The sequence below is a fragment of the Polypterus senegalus genome, chromosome 7 (genome assembly GCF_016835505.1).
Source record: "Polypterus senegalus isolate Bchr_013 chromosome 7, ASM1683550v1, whole genome shotgun sequence".
NCBI classification, from domain to species: Eukaryota; Metazoa; Chordata; class Cladistia; order Polypteriformes; family Polypteridae; genus Polypterus; species Polypterus senegalus.
Window position 1 is genome coordinate 154,696,265 of NC_053160.1, and position 24,435 is coordinate 154,720,699.

At 38.1% G+C, this 24,435-nt stretch overlaps 1 protein-coding gene across 1 annotated transcript in view; it reads left to right on the forward strand.

The window, feature by feature from the left end:
- Positions 1–21,854, forward strand: part of man2a1 (mannosidase, alpha, class 2A, member 1) — a 446,136-nt gene extending 424,282 nt beyond the window's left edge. The window contains exons 20-22 of the mRNA XM_039757985.1: positions 5,306–5,500; positions 11,819–11,929; positions 19,471–21,854. Coding sequence (XP_039613919.1) covers positions 5,306–5,500; positions 11,819–11,929; positions 19,471–19,623 — 459 coding nt within the window. The 3' untranslated portion in view covers positions 19,624–21,854. The remainder of the gene's footprint in view (positions 1–5,305; positions 5,501–11,818; positions 11,930–19,470) is intronic.
- Positions 21,855–24,435: the final 2,581 nt, after the last annotated feature.

Below are 24,435 nucleotides of genomic sequence, written 5' to 3' on the forward strand. Positions count from 1 at the left end.
TTTTTTTTTTATTATACCAATTCCAAATTCCAACTGTTAAGAACAGACCTTTCAGTTTTGTGTAAGGAATGCTCGCTCTGTTTCTCCCATCCATACTTATTGTAACTGATACCGAGAAGCAACACAAATGCTATCTTCAATATAGCAGTAACCATGGTAACAGGATTATTGGCTTATTTCATTCTTTTATAATATTGTTAATATAGTTAGATTTTTTTACTTGGAAAAACATATGTAGGAATTATTAACAGATTATAACTTGCATTATAATTTATTTTGCTGTAGTTCTCAAACCTGTCTAATCTAATTTGGCTCAGGGGAGATTTGTTCTCACAGCAATGGGCACAAGGCAAGGGATCAGGCCTGGACGGCATGCCCTGTATTTTTGTTGTATTTAGTACTTGCTATGCCTGATTTTAAGTATTTGGATTTGTTTCTAGTGTACTGTGCAATGTAGTTTATTAATATTGTGCTCTTTTAACATTCCTTTGTGCCTATTATCTGACTAGACCTAGGCAACAAGATACTCATTCATTTTTAATTTTATTCTTGCCATTCTCTAAAATTCAAAAAATATAATAAGTTGTAGTTTTCTGTACAAGTAATGTATGTTTAACATTGTATATAAGTAGGTTTTTCACACTTCTATAGTATCTAGCAGTTTTTACCCTTATGATATACAAAATAAGATAAGCTTTAAAAGAGAAGACAGGTATCAATGGCACAAGATGAAGTGCACAAGAATAATAGTGGTAGTGGTGGGGATATTTGCAGCTGTAATATCAACACATGCAGGTACATTTTTAATGGCAAAAAATTAAAAACAAAAGTCAGGTGAAGCAGTTAAATAAAACCACAAGTAATTATGAATATGAATTTTACTTTATTTTTCAAAATGTATTCAAACAAGACCTTATGCATTAACTTTTCTCTTTATGAAAATCAATCCATATTTAAGTGACCAGTGCAAGTTTTGGTGATACACTGCACTGTTTTTAGGATTATTTGACTTGGACCCATAAGTAAAATGTAGTGGGGTTTCATATTCAAAAATGGATATCCTCAAATGAGTAAAATTTGTAAATATGGTGCATAGCAAGTGAGCATACCCTCTTCTGGGTGACTATTGCTCAAATTCCCTAGAAGCATTTTCTTTTTACTTTATTTTTTAATTCTTCACATTTGTGATTTGTAGACATTATAATGAATGGAACACTGACGTACGTCTTTAGGAGATGCATGTATTTTTCTAGAGCACTTGCCTGCTGAATAGAACACAGTTTCCATAGCAGCCTTTGTAAATGATCGTTGAACATCACACCTCTGGCAGAATGCTGTGTTTAGCAAATGAAAGCACATGTTCATTTCAACTGTGCATGCCTACACTGCATATAATAATTTGGTAACAGTTTAGCCAATGAAAAGTCTAGATAGCCAGTGTGCTCCATCTTGCAAGAAGCCATATCCTCAGCATTTTACTTGTAAACTGTCAAAAGCAACGAGCCAACTTGATCTGGTCTTCCACCCATCCCCACAAAGTAGTTTGTAGTAGACAGTCCCAGAAATAATCTAGATGTATATTACAAGGTTTCACGTTCTTCACCAGATTTCTTTACAGTTCCTCGCTTTTGGTTCCTTTCATTTTTGTGGTTCCTTAAGAATGATTTTAGGACTGCAGCACTCCATGTTTATTGTTAAGCAGTGTTTGAATCAATGAGAAACAAAATGAACTCTGAATGCTGGACTTCCTAAACACCATACTGTGCTGCCCATACCAAGACAACATATTTATCTGCTACGCAATGTTTTGCACCTTGACATTCTGTGAGAGATTTCCCTGCTCCCCAGCAAAGCTGAGTGTTGAATGACACTGGACTAAAGTGACAATTTAATGTTAAATCCTCTTCTCCCAGGTGTCAAGCAAGATGCAGTTATATATGTGTGCAATCCCTGGATGTCTTCTATAGATAGTAAAATGATGAATTTGAAAATCTACACTTACATTTCATAATTGAATTATTACATTTATTCAAAGCTACAAATCACAACTGCATATTTCAGATTGTTTCTTTTTTGTACAGTAATGGGTATTAAAGTGGCTATTTTATTATTTACAGTACACTCCTGTACTTTTCAGTTTATTCTCTAAAGCAGATGTCACATTAAACAACTTATAGCCGTGGGGTATGTCAGTCTTGCCGACCAGTGTTACTGATTTTGTCGCTGAACCACTTCAGCGTACACAACAGAAAATTGCTGGCCATGTCGCATTGACCTTCCAATACAGTCGCACTTGCCCCTTTTTCTGACAGCCAATAATGTACTTCCTGACAGAGACCGCTTTCTCTGAAGTGTTAAACAGGTACAGCAGCAAGTTCAGCTGCAGTCTCTACCCTTTTTTTCCTTTATCCATTTTGACATGGGACATAAAACATAACACATCAGACAGACGTGCTTCTCTTCTGTTTGTGATGTCCTCATTCCTCATTGCTGCTTTTTTTTTTAATGTATTTCTGTATGAGCATTCATTGGTTTATCAGCTCTCATCCACACAGAGCTGGCTTCTATGACTAAAGACAAACGCAAACCTTTGATTTTGGAGGAGCGAGTTGTGGACTACATTAGCTGGAGTGAGTCACTGGGCATGTCACTTCACAGGAGTGCACTGCCGACTGCTTTTGACTTGTTCAGATGACGTTAATCAAAGTTACTACTGAAAATTGCTTCATGTAATGTGACATGGCTTTAAAGGAGTCAATTTCATTACAATTTTGACTACCATAGCTATGCATAGGTTTTACATTTTGTGAAGCAAAACAAACATAAGAACATAATTTTATGTTTCTTGCGGAAAATGGTTGTCTTATATTCTATCTATGACTTTTAGTTAATATCTCATTTTCCTACTGTCTTTTTGCAGAATCTCACTTCAGTTGCTTCCTCATCCATGCAACTGACTGATATGAGAAGAAGACTATGTCATTAAATCAGGGTCTCCAAATAATATAGCCTTTGTTCCATTATTCATAGGATGCATTACAGTCAGTCATATTGCTTTTCTTTACAGTTTTTCTGTTCCCTCCAATCACAACTGTGAACACTGATGTCAGGTTTCAGTAAAGTGCCTAAACTTGTATGTACAGTAGGTTTGGTTTATTTAAGTTGCTGACTCCCATTCCAGCACTTTTGTGCTTGGCTATGAACTGGAGATTAGACTCAGGTGGAGCTATGAGTACATCAGCAAATAATACAGATGCCACCTTTAGCTCCATAAACAGGATACCTTCTCAGGCTTTGCCCAACATTGATATCCTGCTCATGAATATTACTAATAGGAAAAGATGCACCCTTTGCAGAGTCCCTTCCACTTACTTTAAATAGATTTAATTTCACACTACACATGACAACCAACAGTATCCCCACGACTCTTAACCACATAATACGCATGATATTCTCAGAGTATATCATACCTGCAAAAAAAAAGGGTCAGTTGTTTCATGGCCAGGATGGAACCCACAATGATCATAACATTTCAGTTAGTCAGTAGACAGTATAGTTATGAAAATAGAATTCACTTGTCCTTGTCCTCTTGATACAGTTCTTCTTTCTGCAACCCAAATTTCCATTGTAGCAATCCTCCTCTTGAGATGTTCAAACATTCTATGGGAGCCCAACATCAGCATCTGAGTATCTCCATGCCCACTAGGTACCTTTCCCTTGGGGAGACCCCAAGAAAATGAGAAGTATGGTGCCAATTCTCTGCATAACGGGAAGTGTGATTGTATGTAGACTTTTTATCAGACTGTCTAACAAGTTTCTGCTTCTTTCCCTCCAAAGATGTTGCTTTCTCTGTTGTCTATGCCATTGTGTATAGCCTAGTCTAGTTACATGTGAGCCTGTTCCACACATATCGTGTGCCAAGCCCACAAGATGGATCCATGCAGCTTATTCAGGATGTATCCAAATCAGCTTTGTTGGTGTCTCATGGCCCTCCTGCACTTTCCAACAAACATCTTCCTCAAGACTAGGTCTAGAAGTAGGTCCCAGTATCCCTGTTCTAGACCATGTTTAACTGGAGTTTAAGATTGCATTTCTTTCTGTCTTACCCTACTCTTAGACCAATTTCCCAAGGACAAAGCCTACCAGGAACGGGAAGGTCTCAAAGCAATAAAGCTATATACTGGGTAGGGAAGGAAATGTCAGATTTTGTTTAAATGAGGTGTGGCATATGAGGTCTGATTGATTTGATATTCATTAAGTATGAGGTCATTTATAAAGCCAATAACAAAACAAAAAGCATAACTTTAATGATCATATTTTTTTTCTACAAGCAGATGTGTGTATGTGTGTGTTGAGTGTGTGTGTGTGGTTTTTCAGTAAATGCCAGTTCGGTCTAAGAATTTACCGTTTTTTATCCTTTGTGTTTTCCTTTCCTTAGTACTCCGGCAAGCACAACTTTAAATCAGTATGAGTTTGGAAATGTTAATGAAGTTCACAAAAACCCTAGTGTTAGGTTGGTGGCTCCTTAACATGTTAACCATTTGTACAAATAAGAATTCTACTGTACTGCGGTGGGCTGGCACCCTGCCCGGGGTTTGTTTCCTGCCTTGTGCCCTGTGTTGGCTGGGATTGGCTCCTGCAGACTCCCGTGACCCTGTAGTTCGGATATAGCAGGTTGGATAATGGATGGATGGATGGAATTCTACTGTAGCAAACTGGATGACCCTATCTCAAATGGCTTGCAGCTTTGTATTGTTAAGCAAGACAAAATACTTAATCCAAACTTTAATAATAACCTCTTTGGAAGAAATCGTTTCAGCCTGATTCAAATATTAATTTTAAAAATAATGAAAAAAAATACTTTTCAAACTTAAGACACCTTAAGGTTGTCTTAGAATAATTGATATTAATGGTATAACATTAATTTACAGAGTCTGTTTATTCCAGTTCAGGGTCTGGAGGGCTGAGGCGTATTTGGGTAGCACATAAGAACAAGTTGATCTCACACACCCATAAGGACAATTTAGAGTCGCCATTTAACCTGACTGTTTTGGGAATGTGAGAAGAAAACTGGAGTATACAGAGGAAAAACCCCAAATACATGCAGGGATTGTGCCAACCCCACGTAAGCATTGACTGACACAAGATCAAACTCTGGACATGGGATCCATGAAGCTGTATTACTCTTCAACTTTTTGCCAGTCCTAATTTAATGAGTATCCCTGTGTTAGTATAGAGACTTGCATGATTTCCTGTAACTGCTGGCTGTTAAGCTGATTTTCCTCTTTGTCTTCAATTTCCACAGACAGAAAACAGCAAGCCAACGAGTTTTCCATCTCTGCTAAGCCACATGTCTTCACTTTACTTGAATCATCCAGTCATTCCAATGGCTGTAAGTCACGACTTCAGCACGTCTCATTTGTTACCAGCTTTCAGTCCTTTGACTTCTTCAATGCCCTGTGACGTGCATGTAGTTAATCTTAGAACAATACAGTCTAACGTAAGTCTTCTGCATTTTTTTATATGGTCTCAAAGTAAAAAAAATGTAAACAATGTGGAAAATGTCTGCATTTGAACTGTATCATTCATTTCTTAACAAATTTCTCATTTTTTGAAAATCATGTTGATTAATTTGCAGTGAGATGCACATACTTAATGTTGTGTTATGTGGTCATATTTTTTTTTTTTTTGTGGTTTCTTGAATATTTTCAAGACAAAATTAAACCTCAAATGATGCTGGTGTTTGATGATGAATGGCATATGTGACAGTTAAACTTTTAATTTATGTCTTTTTAATTCTCACTCTGAAGTATAATATTTTCCATCAGTTTAAGCTAACATCAAATAACTCACTCAATACAGGCCTTAATGGATTTTGGACACATAATGGTTTTCACACAGAGCGAGAATGTATTCTTTAGCAAATTAGAAGTCGTGTTTTCAAGAAAGAGAGGAAAATGGTTACAGAGAGAGAGAGAATAAGAATGGTATCTTGTCCTTTTTGTACTTAATGTTACATTAATTTATATTTCTCATTTTAGTTATGTATTAAAACATATTAATTTTTGTTTATTTCTTATTCTCATGCACATGGGTATTAGCTAATTATTACTTTTTCAGACTGCAGCATTTTTAAAATGTGCCAGCACTTCTGAGACAGGTGGCTCCAAATTCTGTTTTTTAATTTACGCCCACCATGGTACCTTTGCCTTCGCCTTCTTTTTCAGTTTTGTTGTGTACTTCCTTCAGTAAGCATTCTGGAATGTTTTAAATTTTTATTTGTCATATATGGTATTAAAAGTATTTTGGTATTTCTTGTTATAAATGGACTTTGGTAAGTAATTTTCAATAAAGCTTTATGTCCGTACACTTCATTCTCTCACTCACTCACTCACTCACTCAAAGCAAATCCCATCAGGGACTTTCAGATACATCATTGTGAATCTGCTCATTAGTCTTTCAGAAGCATTAGACAGTCTTTGATGGATGCACTGTCCTCTCAAGCCAAAATTCTTTGTCTAATTGCTTCAGGGTTTCTAAGTTTCTTTGCCAGTTTTTTTTTCAATAATTAATTAAAAGGCTACACTTGAACATCAACTGAGAATGAAACGATGTTCCATAGGGGACCTTTGTGATAAAGCACTTGCCTAAGCGTTCTTAAGGTGGCAGTGACAAAGGATTTTTGAGTATGGGTAGCTTCTTATAAAAACAATAGAAGGCTGCCTTTATTTTGCAGCACACTTCATAGAGATCATCACAGTCCATAGCAATCTAGAACACTGTTTAAAGAGTCACATATTAGGTCCAGTAAGGTCAGTGCGGAGACCGTTGTATGACCTAAAGTTTGACAGCTGTTCATTTCAACAGTAATTGCTTATTTTAACAATAAATTAATAAATTGAACAGATAAATTAAATAAAAATGGCAGATTACTTTCAAGCACTTTTAATTTACCAGGGTATCAGTTAAGGCTGGATGTGCTGATCTTAACGCAAAAAAATTAGATATGCAAGAACACACAAGTTATGACCTACTGTACACTGATATTAGCATAGGTATGCCATTGCTGCTCTGAAAAAAAAGTCACCAAACTTCATATAAAAACAAACTTAATGTTTTATAGTATTTTATAAATTTAGGTTAAATTAATAATTGAGTAACAATTATTAAAAACAGTGGCTGTGGGGCATCTGATGGTGAAGAAAGATTCACTGATCTTGACTTTGCTGATGATGCTGTGATCTTCGCTGTGACACTGGAGGCTCTGATCGGGGCACTCGAGAGTCTGGGCTTGCAAGTGTCCTGGATAAAAACCAACTTCAGGCCTTTAATGACCTCTTGAGCACAGCCATCAGCAGGGTGTCTGTCTGCGGAGAGAATGTCGACATTGTTGAGAGGTTTACTTACCTTGGCAGTGACCTTCATGTCTCTGGTGACTCTTCCTATGAAGTCAGTAGATGGATTAGGAGTGCATGGAGGGTCATGAGGTCGCTGGAAAGGGGTGTGTGGCGCTCCCGATATCTACGCAAAAGGACAAAGGTCCAAGTCTTTAGGGCCCCGGTGCTTCCTGTCTTGCTATATGGTTGCGAGACGTGGATGCAATCCAGTGACCTGAAACAAAGACTGGACTCTTTTGGTACTGTGTCTCTCCAGAAAATCCTTGGGTACCGTTGGTTTGACTTTGTGTCGAATGAGTGGTTGCTCACAGAGTCCCGAATGAGGCACATTACCTGCATTGTGAGGGAGCGTCAGTTACGGCACTACGGCCATGTGGCACATTTCCCTGAGGGTGATCCAGCTCGTATGGTCCTTATTGCTGGGGACCCAAGTGGCTGGACCAGGCCAAGGGGTCACCCACTTAATACCTGGCTGCGGCAGATAGAGGGTCATTTCCGGAGGGTGGGATTTCTATGTTAGCCATGTCTTCTCCGTAGATATCTGTCACTTCCAAAATAAGATTACTCAAGATTCCAACAGTTAAAAAGTCCAAAAGTCAGCGATTGCCATCCGAGCTGACTGGTGTGTTCTGGATGCATATAAGGAGATGTTTTGAGCCATTAACTGATCACCACTTTGTTGTGAGTTGGCTCAGATTGACACAGTGTGTCTGCTGGACAGGACTGGTCAACCCAGAAAAGAAATGAAGGCACTGGATGCTTCTTTTTAGCACATGTTTAACTCTCATTTCTGTAACAGATGCTTCTAATCTGCTGAATGAGGTCAAAGACAGAGAGACTGACTTCACTTGCAGATGTGATTGCATTGAACTGTTTTTAAAATGTGTAACATGAGCAAATCACTTTACCTGCCAGTATTTCTACTGGAAAAACAAAAGAGATGTATCCAATTGTATCTCTCAGATGTTGTAAGTTGCCTTGGATAAAGAAAAAACCAGGACTAATATAAAACGTGAATAGCTGATGTAATATTGTGTACCCACAGCACTCTTTCACAAATCACTTTTATTTTTTTATATAAGCTCAATATTTGTAATATATTTTTGCTAAATGTTTAACCACTTTTTCCCCACTGCCAATTATAATTGTAGTTTGTTGAGTATTTCATGCTGATTAAATAATTTTTCTTTGATCACAGAGCTTAACCCAATAATACATCTTCTAGGTCATGTTGTTACCATTCTCCATCACGTATTGCTTAATGTATATAATAAACTTTAACCTCATATATTAAACAGTGCATTTTTTCACTTAAAGCCATGTCTGATTCATGGTGCAACTTAAATGGCATTCATTGCTATAATAAATATGCTTTGCAAAACACAGTATGATTTGGTTATATAAAAGCTGTTGAATCATGTGAAGTCATAAATATAGTACATTTTATTCACTCCTTTAGTATGATTTTACTTTTAGGATCAAAACGTGAAAATGTGTGTGCATCTTAACTAATTATTCAGTGTTGAAAGATACTGCATCAATGAAGGAGCTGTGTTTAAACTAAAAAATGGAGAATAATTCTTTATTTACTGTATGTATTTTCAATAGCATATTTATAGCTGTCTGATACATTTACAATATGCACAATCAAGACCTTTGCATCAGTTTTTCATATACTGACTTAAAGAAAAGAAAGAAAAAAATCACATCTGCAGGAGCATTGCTTTTACACTGTGATGATGAAAATTTCTGTTTATGTTTTATTTATGAATGTCCCATTGAAGAGTATTGCATTATTCTCCTGTTTGTTCCGACCTGAACTTTCACAGAATTGAATGCATGAATATAAATTTTCAGACAGAGGTAGAAGCAAGCGAGAAATTTATATGAGGAGTTTTTTTTTCTCCCACTACCTTTCTCTGTGTTGCCATTGTTTGGGAACCCAGGTGAAGCAAGTTAAAGTAAAGGCGGAGGATTGTCTGTGGGCGAAATACTGTATACCAAATGGAAGGTTTAGTGTTCTCATTGGCAAGAAAAGGTCGGTTAAGGGCATTTTAAATCATCACTGAAACCTAAACTGAGAAGTAATGAACCCTTTTGGGGGTGATTCCTTGCAGCAGTTATCTTACTGCCACTCATTCAAAGCGTAAAAAAAGGCTGAAAGCAAAAAAAAAAAATATCTCTTGAATTGAAGCAACACTTTTTTATTGTTAGGTTATTTTTACTGAATGGCAGCCTTACAAATCTGAATTGGAAGTGCTTTTAAAATTTATATCAGATCTTGTGTATTGTGACAGATTTAAACGCATATTAATGGTAAGTTGTTAATCAAGTGACATTTCTCAAGGAATAAGTGTTCTTTCATCTTATGGTGGCTGATCCTGATAGGTGGTCAGAATGTGAGAAGGGCAACTGTAGGAAAATTTCTGGCACCTTAGGAGTTCTGTGAACCACAACATTGAGGGCCTTTGTAGAGACCAGTGTAAAAGAAGTAGTCTCAACACACGAAAAAAGGTTTGGGGCAGCTACCAGTATATTGTCCCTGGCTGCAAAAGGATATTGGAAACAGGAATTATCTCTTTGGTTTGAGTTCCAAGACTAAACTAATGAGGTTTTAGAAAATGGCGGCTTTATAAGCCACGGACCAGAAGTGACGTCAGTCTGGGCACCGGAACCGGAAGTGACGTCTGTCTGACCATCGGAACCGGAAGTGACATCCGCCTGTGCACTGGTGGTGTTAAGAAAGACAGGTTTTCCCGTATTTGGCCTGTAGTGATAACAGAGGTAGTTTTAGTGCCCCCGCTACCCCCTGAGCTGGCAGGTAATTACCTCCACTTAGTCCACTCAGCTCCTTCCTAGTCGCATGTGTGTGACACAACTAAGATCCTGGAAAGAGAGGGGCAAGCTTAAACAATATATCTGGCAGACATAAAATGGTAATAACAGAAATTAAACCTCAAGTAGCATTTCATTATTTGATTACAACATAATAATTTTCTTTACACAAAGCTTAGCAATTACTAATATCCAACTTAATAAAAGGATAAGTGTCTGTGCCCATCCAGTTGCTGTGTCTCCCAAACACACCCCAAACATTTTTAGTAATAAAATGCTGTGCATTTTTCATTCCAACATGGCGTATTACAAACATCAACACAGATTTTATGAATCCCACAGCAAATGGCATATAGCAGAGACTTTTTTTTTTTGGTACACTGTATTAATCCCCTAAGAGAAATTGTCTTTTTGCATGACCTTTGGCTGTCAGGGCGCAGAGTCATATGTATTGTACGGTACACTGTAAACATTAACAGTGAGGTCTGCATTGTTTTCTTAGATTTCATCTTGTCTTGGACGGATAGCACAGCTAGTATACCAATAAACTGGTAAAGTCCAAAATCACCTGGACAGCAGGGTAGCTGCTACTTCTACCTTCAAATGTCAGAGCATTGTCAGGTTAACCTTTCCAGCAGCACTCATTGCAGCCTGTTGCATCACTGGATGAACCTTTCCAGCATTTTAACGTGTTTACTCCCAGCTCTTTGACTGGTAAATTATTTGTGAATAAAACTGAATGTGGAAATTGGGTTTTACAGACAGTTAACCTCCTCACTAATTTAAATCAATAGGCTTTTGAGCGTTTACAGCTTAGCATAAACTTTCTAACATTGCTTTCCTGCATCAGACAAATGTTTCACATTTGATGCTACTAACATTTTTATTTTTATTACCACTTTAGTTAAAATAAAGTGCTTGAAAAAACACAGACCTCTTGAATTTAGAATGTTGCTCCAGTTAAATGGCCATATAGACTTAATAAATTCAAGCAGTGTATTTACATATCAGTGCAGTGCAAGACTATAGCAAAGGCCTGATTCTGAGATTCACTGTTTCAAAGACAACTTTGAGCTGCCGAATCCTTTGTGGTGAAGGTCTATTTAAAATGGTGCTGAAAAGTGATTACCAGCATTGGGAGGTCCTTCATCCTCCACAATTCCTTGTTATATAATCTGATTAACACCCTCAGCGGTAACACAATAATAGAGCTAAGGAATAAAAGCCAGTACTGTAATTCAACGTATGTGAATATGCAGAGCTTAAAGCTTTTTTAGACCAACAGCAAAATTGAAAATTCAACATAATTACTGTAATAGTTTTGCCAAAGTAATAACAGTCCAAAACCCTTATTAAAAAGAGAGCAGTGCTAAAAAAAAGTTAGAAAGTTGTAATTTTTCTCCTTCTGAAAATTTGTGTCTCAAATTTTATAAATATATTGTGTCTTGAATTAAATTAGGTAAAAATACGTTTAATGAAATCAGAGAGTTTTATTTATTCTTTGTTTGTTTAGTTTTACTGCCTTACTTTTCAGAAATGAATTCTAAAAGTGAGTGTTAATATAAATTATGTTTTGTGTTTTACAGCAAGGCATTGGGCCATCTAAAGAAGCAGCTTTCATTTTACACAGGAAAGGTTTTGACTGCGGATTCTCTACTAAAAACATGGGGTTGTTGTGTTCCACAACAAAAGGAAAGGTACACCACAGCTTTCTTTCTTCTGTTACAGTTCTGTATAATATGCATATACTGTATTTGGTGATTTATATTACATGTATACCTCGGCTTGTAGTCTTGTTTCATTCACAATGATCAGTTTGTTGCAGATCCTGCTCATAATGTATTCAATACATTCCACTTATTTTTGTATAGCTCTCTTCACTGAGTCCAGACGCACAGCTCTATGAATAATTCCCAGTTAAAATGCAAGTAATTACTAAATACAGAACTGGTACACCTATGAATGAAGCCAAGTTTTGTTTTGTGTACTATTTCACAAAATCAACACTAAAGTTAATTTAGCATGTGGTTTTTATTAATCAGTAAACAAAAATTCACTAAAATGAATATCTGTAGGGTTTGTGATGGCTTTTTGGGGTGGAGAGAATTGGCAACAATTTGCTCCCTGTTCAGACCTGTAAGTTTTTCAGAAAAAGGATCCAGGTGAAAATAAAGGAGCAAAATATCATTTGAAAATTAAACCATCATGGCTAATACAGTCTTAGTGTCATTGTTAGTCAGTTTTAAATTTTGGGTGGGGTAGTGCAGTGTAGCCTCACTAAGCCAGTTACGCTTGCACCAGCACACATTTCCAAATGTTTTTCCTCAAAGAAAAAATTTACAGTTGCAGAAGAAGTGAAAATATAGGGAGGGGAAAAAGGTTTCCATTCAGGTTAATTTCTCCCTCGCATACAGTGTAAATGTATTTAATGCTTTAAAGTTCATAAAGACTTAATCAGTTTTGATGTTTTTCTGTTCTGACCTGTTGTGATTACCTCAGGGTAAAACACAGAAATGAGACAATCTAAAGGTGTTTATTGTTATGCTTCTTAAATCTTAAGAGTTCATTGTAATTCAGTTTACTTCTACTATCCCAGAAAGAAGACTTTTGAATATCATCATGTGACATCATGCATTATCCAAAACTGATAGTTATTGTAACAGATTTTTTAGGCACCATTCTAAACATGGAGCAGGCACATCATATTCTCTTTCGTAGCATTTCAGTTCTCTATATTATTTGTGAGAGCATGTTTTGAAATTACCACACATTTGGAAGTGAATCCTGGTCAAAATGGGAGTACTGAATGTTGGCAGCTACGCACCTTGGCCCTGAAAGGGACAGGCACATTTTAGAAGATGGATTGTTCTGTCTGCCGCATTATGTGCTTGTAATATATAAGCATACTCCTAATGCTTACTTTTTAACTAAGAACTTTCTGAATATTCTCCTTTAGTGTGAAAGGAAATGACAAAACATTAAAAACCAAACGTGAATTCAATTCAGGGTTACTGCAGGCTGGAAACTATCCTAGTCTCATCGGCAACAAAGCAGAAATCAAACCGAGACAGAGTTCTAGTCCATCGAACAGCACCACTCACTCACTCACCCTCCTTGACAAGTGGACAGTTGTCACCACCAAATATTTATGTCTTTAAAATGTGGCAGGAAAACTAGAGTACCAGGAGACTAAGGCCATAGTGCAGAGGAAAATGTGCAAAGTGTACACAGAGATTGTGACTGATGTAGAATTTGAACCTTGAAACTGAGTGACACTATCACTGTGACACAGTGCTGCCCCATAAGGCAACTATTCAACATATAAATATTTTATGTTTATGTATCTGTATCTATGTATATATATTTGTGTCTGTGTGGTGAACTATCAAGTATACTATAAATCTTCGTGTCTCAGTATTTTAGAAAAATACATACTTTCAACTGTGCAATAAACCTGGAGTGCTGTTCTTAGACAGTATGTGTACAGAAATATCCTTTTTTTTCCCATGGATTTAGTGGGTTTCGACAATGGAATTCAGGGACACAGAAGGCCAAAGAATATGCTAGGAACTTCACATGCGAAACAGGAAACGGGACCAGACACTAATGCATACAAAAGCTAATTGTGCATGACAGCATAAAATACATAACTTTGTGATACAGCAGCACATTCCATGACTGTGTGTCAAAATGTGAGGGTAACCGCATCGACAAGTTGTGGAGGCTACCTCTGTGATCAGCCTCATTAGCGATCGCTCACAGGAAGAAAGTTCAGCAGCTATTTTTGTGTACTGTGACAACAATCTGTCCCTGACTGTCAGAAGGGCCAAGAGGATTATAGTGGACTTTTGGTAAAGACAAAGAGAGTCACACTCCACTTTACTTCAAGGGCTCAACTCTTGAGATAGACCTAGTCACTTTCATGGTCTTTCCACACAGCCCACATCCTGAGGAGTTCCCAGCAAAGGCGGTTCTTCCTGAAGAGGCTAGAGAGATTTGGGATGGAAATTCAAACACTAGTGAATGTTTAGCAAGGACGCCCTGATTGTGTAGTAAGGCAACCTGATGTCCCAAGATTACAAACTACTTCAGAGAATTGCTCGATTTGCCTCTAGAATCATCAGCACAGATCTTCCTCAGCTTTATCCTTTTTACTCTGTTCACTGTCAGAGAAGGCCTGTCATCTCAGACATTAATTATTCAGTTTATTGACCCTTTTTAGTTCTGCCCTCTGTTAGCATCTGAGAGACAGTTTTGTTCTACAGGCTAAAAGCATACTTAAGAATAAATGACCTGTACTCACTGTTTCAAGCTTGCATATTGTACTTGAACTCTCATACTGTACTGTTGGTGCTTGTTACAAATATTTGAAATTGTGTTATTTAATTACCTGCATATTAAGAATATTGCTCAACTTAATATCTCCTTTCTACCATGTTGGCTTCATACTTTCTGTCATCCGTACAGCACTACTGTATACAACACCTCATATCTGTCATACCCAAACCCCCTATTTCAACTGCAGCTTTTAAATTTTACCAAATATCCTCAAGCGTATGTGATATTAAAAAAAAAAAAAAAATCTTGAATTTCTGAGGTTGGATGGAGGTTTGGTGCCAACCCAGGCACAGGAACATTAAAACATTGAAAGAACTGTCACAAGAACAGGGAAATTCAGCCCAACAAGCCTGTCTTTCCTGTTCACTTAAAATAACTTCAAGTCAATATTTGGAGGTCCCCAAATCCTACTCTCCACCACACTTCTTGGTAATGTATTCGTTTGTGTCTCTGGTTCTTTATGTGAAGAGAAACTTGTAACATTTGTGCAAAACTGGCTCTTAACACTAGAATTGCCAGTCAGTCTGCCCCACACCTGTCCTTCAAAGAAAAAGCACGGCTTACAGAGCTCGCCATGGTATCGTAACAAGTCCAGTTTATGATTATATTTTGTGATGGTCTTTATATAAAAGGACCTGTTGCACCCTACGCAACTGCGTTTGATCTTATTCAGGAAAAGATCCCAGTTGCCCCATGGGAGAAAGACTTTCTGAGACTAAGGTCATAAAGCTTATGAAACTGTTTCTGGACAAAGGCAGAACCGTAACAACAGTTGTGAAGCTTCCACCTGAAGCTGAAGTAACTTCAGCACACATGTACTGTGTCAGCATGCCAATGTCGATCAAACAGAGAAAGCTCTGCAGTCTACTTGTGACTTTACGCTGTAGGAAGATAAGTAAATAAATCAAGGTAAATAACATTGAATCTGGCTTTTATATAAGTAACACATAAATGTTTTTATATCAAGACCATCACAAAACATAATCACAAACAGTACTTTGTACAGTACCTTGGTGAGCTGTATAAGCTGTGCTGTTTCGTTGAAAGACAGGTGTGGGGCAGACTGACTGGCAGGATGATGCCAGACCTCGTCCTTCATCCTAACGGTGCCATCTTTCGCCTTTACGCCTGGTGCAGCTGCGTTGTACTTATGTGTGAGTGGAGGTTTCTTGTGGTGAGGACTTCTTTTCTCTTTCTCTGATGTAGAACACTAATGTGAGTTCACCTCTGTTATAGCACGTCTTTATTTGAAAACACCAGTGTCAGATCGGAGCGAGAGTGAACATGACTGAGAGAATAAAACTGAATAAAAAAAAAAAACGCTAACCTTTACAAGCATTCAAATCAAATGTATGTTTTTATTGTACAATACTAACAATAAGAGCAGCTCACTACTCAAACGTTTATTTTTGGGGCATGGCAAGGTTCGCACCTGCGACCTCTTGAATATGAGTCAGCAGCTCTTACATCTGTACTACCAAAGAAGTCGCAACAACACAATACACTAACCTGATTACTTTTTCTTCAGTTATAGTCTTGAATAAAAGCGTACTTGTTCTGTTATATTTGTACCTTTTGTGAAAGTGCTTACTTGCACTTTTGCATATTTGGACTTCAGTCTTCACACATTATACACTTCATGTCAAAATTTTATCGTTAGTACTAAAGCATGAAAAAAGTTTGTCTTTTAGGTACAGTGCATCCGGAAAGTATTTACAGCACATCACTTTTTCCACATTTTGTTATGCTACAGCCTTATTCCAAAATGGATTAAATTCATTTTTTTTCCTCAGAATTCTACACACAACACCCCATAATGACAACGTGAAAAAAGTTTACTTGAGATTTTTGCAAATTTATTAAAAATAACAAAAATTTAGAAAGCATATGTACATAAGTATTCACAGCCTTTGCCATGAAGCTCAAAATTGAGCTCAGGTGCATCCTGTTTCCCCTGATCATCCTTGAGATGTTCCTGCAGCTTAACTGGAGTCCACCTGTGGTAAATTCAGTTGATTGGACATGATTTGGAAAGGCACACACCTGTCTATATAAGGTCCCACAGTTGACAGTTCATGTCAGAGCACAAACCAAATATGAAGTCAAAGGAATTGTCTGTAGACCTCCGAGACAGGATTGTCTCAAGGCACAAATCTGATGAAGGTTACAGAAAAATTTCTGCTTCTTTGAAAGGTCCCAATGAGCACAGTGGCCTCCATCATCCGCAAGTGGAAGAGGTTGGAAACCACCAGGACTCTTCCTAGAGCTGGCCGGCCATCTAAACTAAACGATCGGGAGAGAAGGGCCTTAGTCAGGGAGGTGACCATGAACCTGATGGTCACTCTGTCAGAGCTCCAGAGGTCCTCTGTGGAGAGAGAAGAACCTTCCAGAAGAACAACCATCTCTGAAGCAATCCACCAATCAGGCCTGTATGGTAGAGTGGCCAGACGGAAGCCACTCCTTAGTAAAAGGCACATGGCAGCCTGCCTGGAGTTTGCCAAAAAGCACCTGAAGGACTCTCAGACCGTGAGAAACAAAATTCTCTGGTCTGATGAGACAAAGATTGAACTCTTTGGTGTGAATGCCAGGCATCACATTTGGAGGAAACCAGGCACCGCTCATCACCAGGCCAATACCATCCCTACAGTGAAGCATGGTGGTGGCAGCAGCATGGTGATGGCAGCATCATGCTGTGGGGATGTTTTTCAGCGGCAGGATTTGGGAGACTAGTCAGGATAAAGGGAAAGATGACTGCAGCAATGTACAGAGACATCCTGGATGAAAACCTGCTCCAGAACGCTCTTGACCTCAGACTGGGGCGACAGTTCATCTTTCAGCAGGACAACGACCCTAAGCACACAGCCAAGATATCAAACGAGTGGCTTCAGGACAACTCTGTGAATGTTGAGTGGCCCAGCCAGAGCCCAGACTTGAATCCGATTGAACATCTCTGGAAAGATCTTAAAATGGCTGAGCACCGACGCTTCCCATCCAACCTGATGGAGCTTGAGAGGTGCTGCAAAGAGGAATGGGTGAAACTGGCCAAGGATAGGTGTGCCAAGCTTGTGGCATCATATTCAAAAAGACTTGAGGCTGTAATTGCTGCCAAAGGTGCATCGACAAAGTATTGAGCAAAGGCTGTGAATACTTATGTGCATTTGATTTCTCAGTTTTTTTATTTTTAATAAATTTGCAAAAACCTCAAGTAAACTTTTTCACATTGTCATTATGGGGTGTTGTGTGTAGAATTCTGAGGAAAAAAATTAATTTAATCCATTTTGGAATAAGGCTGTAACATAACAAAATGTGGAAAAAGTGATGCACTGTGAATACTTTCCGGATGCACTGTATGTGTTCAACATTTCTTTCATGCTACACTTACATAGATCTTTGTAGACACGGAACACACATGAAATGCATGTGTTCTAAGTAGCGATATATTACTTCCCCAATACAGCTCCCGGTACCTCACTCCCTGATAATCAAGGCTTGAGCTGGGAGAGCTTTTTGTTGTTTCCTTGGCTGGAGGGATGGGATAGCAGGCTGGTTGTGCTTATCGACACATTTATAACATATAAGACGCTGATGGAGAGGTGCGAAGGAATTTAAGGTGGGCCGGGTTTACAAGTTTTTTCGTAGGCTTTGGTAATTCAAGTGTTAATAAATTTCCAAACATGTCCCAGTGTTACTTTTGCAAAGTTTTTTTAAGTAATGATTGGGATCCACTGAATTAATTCCTTTGATAATTTGAAACACTTCATTCTTGTCTCCTCTTAATCTCCGCTTTCTTGAACTGAAAATGTTAAACTCCTTCAATGCCCCCTCCTCGCTTCATTCTGTACCTTTTAGTCCCAGAACAAGCCTGGTTGCTCTCCTCTCCACCGTCTCTTGTGCTTCTATGGAGGCTACAACTGTACATAGTACTCCAGGTGAGGCTCATTAGTGTGCTATGTAACTTACCTTCCTTGATTTGCACTCCACACATTGAGATTTAAACCTTCTTGAATGTTTCTGTACTGTCTGCATGTTGAGAATGACAAGTCCACTAGGAGGACACCCAAGTCTTTCTCAAGAGGGGTATTTTCAAGTTTCAGACCTCCCATTGTGTATTGAAATGTAACATTTTTACTCCCCATATTTACATTTAATTGCATTAAAGAACATGCAAAATTATGTAGTTATCTCCCAAAGCTATGACCAGAGTTTAATTTGGTAAAATGAAGTGTAATGTAATTTATCATGTCTTTTGGCCAGTCACTGGTGTATTTTTTTGGTTTCATGGCCCTTCTGCTCTTTATTCTTCAGAAAGTCCCACAATTTGTGAAGCTGAGGCCACATAAAATTGTGTGCTTATTGTCTGCATTTTAGTTCTGTAAACATTGTTATTATTTTCCCTTTTGAACAGCAGACATTGAAATTAACCCCACTGTAAGTGCAGAACGTTTGTTTCTGAAGAGCCACGTTGAAACAGTTAACGCTAATACTTAAGTTTATACCATTTTGTAAATGTAGTCCTCATAATAACAGGCTTTGCTCTTTGTTACCTAAATAGAGCTTTAAAATCAAATAATGTGAAATGTACCTTCCTTTTAAAATTCATAATAACAGTCTTTATGAAGAAAGGATGTAGGTGTTCTTTAATAACTTAGCAACTGTTAAAAACTGGCATAATACAGTGTATTCAGAACTAAAATCACAGCTGTGAGCTGCTGGCTCCTGAGAATTTCCTCAGCGGCCGGCCCATCCATCTATCCATTTGCTAAGTTGCAGGGCCTTGGAGCACCACAGCCTTCTGTCTTCATCTTCTCAAAATATTTTTTGGAATCTTTAAGTGTGTTGCCTTTTTGGATAATAGTTTTAAGGTGAAACAATTCAATCTTTGTTTTTTTTTTTTTTGCAGATTGCAATTGAAAGACTTTTCAATGAACTTAAAGTGCAGCGCTTTGTGCCAGCCTCACTCTCCTTGATGTACACGGCTTCAGAAGGCATGAACAGCAGCAGCATACAACTTGAGCCTATGGAGATCAGCACATTCCGCATCCAGCTGACGTGAAGCAAGCCTATGGGGAAATAATAAGAAGACATTGCCGATACTGTGAAGAAAGGATTTTCATTCCTGTCTGTAATAACTTACCAAGGGGTCTTAAAGCCATGTAACGCCATTTAAATCTGTATATTGTGCAAATTCAGAAATAGGTAAATGTTACTTCAGCATATGAAAAGTTTGGTTGCAGATTAATATCGCAGCCACACATTTAGTCTCAGGTTCATGATTTTTCCCCAAGAGTTTATTGTCTGCCCATTTGGAAAACTGACATAGAAGGTTCCCAATGCTGAATATGGTAACGGAGGTTTTGTTTTTTGTCGTTTGGAATATGCTTAATGCATAAAATCTCGTCAGCCCCTCTGACATTACCATGTAGATCTTATCATGTGTAAACTATATAAAAGACATGGAAGTTAATTAAAAATTACGCTACACCCTTGGGGGCTGGAAAATATTTTATTAATAGGATTTAGTCTGTGCTGTCTGTCACAGATTGATCCTTAGGGTTATGTGCAATGCTTCAGCGGCCCTGCATAATGAATCAATGCCACACACGGTCAGGCAGAGGCGTCACAGTACACTTCTGACACGCAGATTTTATTGTACATTTTTTTCTTACTGGATTCCAAAGTTGCTATTATGGAGTGACAATGTGCCTTATTTTTTATTACTATAATAAATCTTTTCAGTACTATTCATACTATCTATTGTAGTCTTAGGATCTTTTGTCTTTTCGTGAAGTGACCCTTCTGTCTCTACATTACAGACAGCAATAACACACGCCGTGCTGTTTGAACTGTTTTTGTGACCTTTGAATGTATGAGCCGGTGTAATTGGATGTTATTGGTTGAATCTTATTTGACTATATGACTCTGAAATCTTTATTTTTTATCATTTTTCAGTTAATTGGAAGCAAATTCTTACTGTTTCAAGGTTCATCCATTCATTTTAAAATACGTTATTTTTTTTACCTTTCTTTTGCAATGGGCAAAAATTTTTAGAAATTGCAAATATTCTTTCATAGTGAGCTATCTTTGCAGCGATTTTTTTAACTGTTTTTATATGTATCAGAAGAGGTCCTCTTTCCATAGACTTCAAAATAGGACTGTGACAAATTTAAAAATGCAAAAAGAATACAAAAGGCCCAGCCGGAGCCTTCTCTCCGATCGCTTCCATTGCTGGCTCTTTGTGATGATAGCTCAGCAACACTGAAAGTTCTCACAAAATTGAAACTGTAAATAAATATTTGTCAGAGTACCCACAACAGTGAAATTAAGAAAGATGTACACTTTTTACAGGGGTCTTAAATACAAGAGGTTGAGAAAATGTAAAAGTACAGTTTTGTACTTAATTCTTGTTCTTAAGACATGTTTGTTTTTAAAACTTCATGTTTATTCGTAATAATCTGAAAATAAATTCATAAATAAATCACAGAGGTGTAGCAGCCCTTTATGACACTTTAGGAATTAGGTGATCTTAACGTTTTTCTTATCGTGATTATTTTCACTGAAGGACTGAATTGTTATGGCTGCCGACCTTGAGTTTCGACTCCATCTTGTTGTGATGCTGTTTCTTTGATTTGCCTTCCCTATCACCTTTATACGTGTCTCAGTTGAAATTCTAGCTGTCTTATGGTATATCGTTTTTCCAAGGATAGTGGGTGCCATTGCTGCCTTGGCCGCTCACGCAGCATGTTCAGTGTTGGGATTTATATTGTTGTCTTTATTCTGAGGAAGCCTTAAGCAGTGTTTAACAGCAGTGCCACCGATGGAGCCTCTTGTTCTACGCTGCATCTGTTTTCTATGAGACACCCATGCCAATGACGTCTTATCTGCTCTGTAGGCTGACGTATCATCAGTGAGACAGACCAGAAGCGCAACGCTGTTTCTTTCCTCCCAGCCCTGCTTACATTATGTCCGTTTCGTATTAAGGAGCCTGTAATTCTCGGAATATGTTGAAGGATGTGCCACATGCAGTGTCTTGAATGAGATTTCCTGTCCATCTTCAATCACTTTTGTTTACCTTTGTGTTGTATTGAATTATTGAATTGTCTGATTTCATCTCCGTTACCCAAATGGCTTTGCTTGATGCAGAAGACACGATCTTATACTTTACACTCTTATATCTGTCCTAACAGATTACCATGGATTGAGAGTTCGATATTTTTATTTGCAATTTTTATATCTTTTGGTGAAATGTAATATAATGGGGTAAAGAATAAAATGATGATATTCTTATACTTGTCCATTGTTTTTGTTCAGCATTCTGGGATTGTTTCATCAGGTCTCTAAAGCTGCACTAGAAAAAATGACGTCAATGAGAGGTCACACACATTGTGCAAGTGGAAAGGTGCCGTACTGTGTTAACTGTCTGTCAGTATGTATGTCTGTCTGTCCGTCTTTTATGCCGTCTGAAACGTGGCCTTGATGTCCATAAAGTCATGTGATCTATAGCAGCCAAAGAGTTTCACTAAATGAGTGTGCTTTTTAATTTTCTGTGGAGTGTCCACACATATCTATTTTCTGAGCTGACAGTCCACCAGCCCATTAGTTCAAAATGGCAATAAAGTAATCATTAAAGTAATCATGGGAGATCGTCGAAGAAAGAGTTTGGATTTGACTGAAAATAATGAGTCCATTATGTCATAAAGGTTTATAAAAATAATGTGCATGCTTGACCATGTTTTTTTTCTTGTTATTACTCAGTTTTCACTTTGTACATCTTTTTTGGCTTTGCAGCAGTTTAGTTTAGTAGAATATTACAACATTAGAACAATCTGGACGAGAAGAGGCCAACCAGCCCAACAAAGTTCACAAGTCCTCTCCACTCAATGACTCCAAAATAACATCAAATCGAGATGTGCAAGTCCCTAAAGTCTGCCACACTTCTTGGTAAATTATTTCATGTGTCAATAGTTCTCTGTGTTAAGAAAAACTTCCTAACGTTTGTGGAAAATTGACCTTTAACAAGTTTGCAACTGTGTCTCCCTGTACTGTTTGTCAGATTCGATGAGAGCCTGACTGCTAAACCAGGCAGTGTGGCTTAGTGGTTAAGGCTTTGGATTTCAAACCCTGAGGCTGTGGATTCAAATTCCGCTACTGACCCTGAGCAAGTCAAATGACCTGTCTGGGATCTAATTGGAAGAACCAAAATAAATGTAACCAATTGTATCTTAAATGTGGTAAGTCATCTTAGAAAAATTAAGTAAATGTAATGTAATGGAATTTGAAAAATGGATAGCATGTGAACATTAGCTGGATCACTCTTGACTTATTGAGAAGTGTAATGAGGAAAATTGTGTAGAGGATTTTATACAACATGTGCTTCACACTTCCATACTGTTCAGTAGCCTATAAAGAGTGTTCCCCTATTTGGATGTTTTCACATTTATTGTTATACAAGGGGGGCAAGCCCCTTTGGCGCCCAACCCCCAGTTGCAGCCAGGATATTAGTAAAATCTGTAAATGTACAAAAGAAAAATTTTTATTTACTACCAAAATACCCGCGCTTTGCAGCTGCGAAGTACTGCCTTAAAATTTTTATTAAGAAGAAAATTAAACCTTTTTAAACTGAGGGAAAATAGACCAATAATTATTTGTTAAGGATCTCTTTGTATACCACATTGTCAGTTCGGCCCTCCGGTTGTAACATGACCAAGCTGTACATGAGCTTACTCTTGAGCATGCAACGTACAGTTGACCATGTGAACAGTAATCTTGTTTCAAATCTCACAGCTTGGATTGCTGCTGTCATAATCGGTTTGAGTTTCATGGTTTGTTTCAATTACAACGGTATTTGTAGGACTTGTTGTGTTGAAGAGACATTCGGCATCTGTCAAGCGTTGTAAGCACACAACCGGTTTCATCGATAAAATCACATCCAGCTTTTGAGAGTTTAAACATTCATAAACATCAAAGTGTCCACTACTGAAATCGTCACCTGTGAATCTAAGATGTTTAAGAGGCATTGGCAGTTGTCGAAAGTTGTAAAATATTTGGCCATTTCGGTACACTTGAAAACGACAACCGAACAATTCATCGGCAGCCATCAACTCGCATGCAGAACCATAGGTGAAGGGCTTAAGCATTTTACTCTTCTAGTGCTCCTGTGTAGTATAATTATCTCCTGTACCGTCATCAGTCCACACCTTGAACCTGTCCCAGTCATTCAATACATAAGACACAATGTTCCTCCGGATATCAAGAGTCAGCCTGATATGGCCGTGCAAGATGTAACAAAGAGAATGGAAAAGGCAGGCGCCATCTCTGGGCATGGAAACCACTCAGTAAGTGACAGTTCTTTGATCGATGGTGATCACCTCGATAGACATGTTAATGGAATTACGGTTGGAACGATAAAGGAAATGGGTACCTGAACAATGTAAAGTAAGTCTAAAATGCCTACACAATAATTATAATTGTAATAAACGAACAATAAAACAGCGGAGAAGCCGTGGATTAAATAAAAAGGCTGCAGTTATCAGCAGGGAGATGTGAATCCCGTGGCGAAGCAAAGAAGAAGGGAATGTAGAGACTGGAGTGACGGACGGCCTTATAAAGGCAGGTAGCCAACAACGTGGGAGGCGTTGGGATGGGGGACCCAACGCCGCCTCACACGGTGACCGAGCTGCAGGCTATTGACGTATATATGTAAGTACGTAGGATTCAGTTAGCGTTGGGAACCCGCATACCAAATTTCTTGAAGATGGGCCCATAAGTAACAAAGACCGTTGGAAAGTTCAATATGGCGGCCGACAGTGGCGTCATACCACCGAAATAAGTATGTACATTGGTTTCGGTTAGCGCAGGGAAGCTGCCT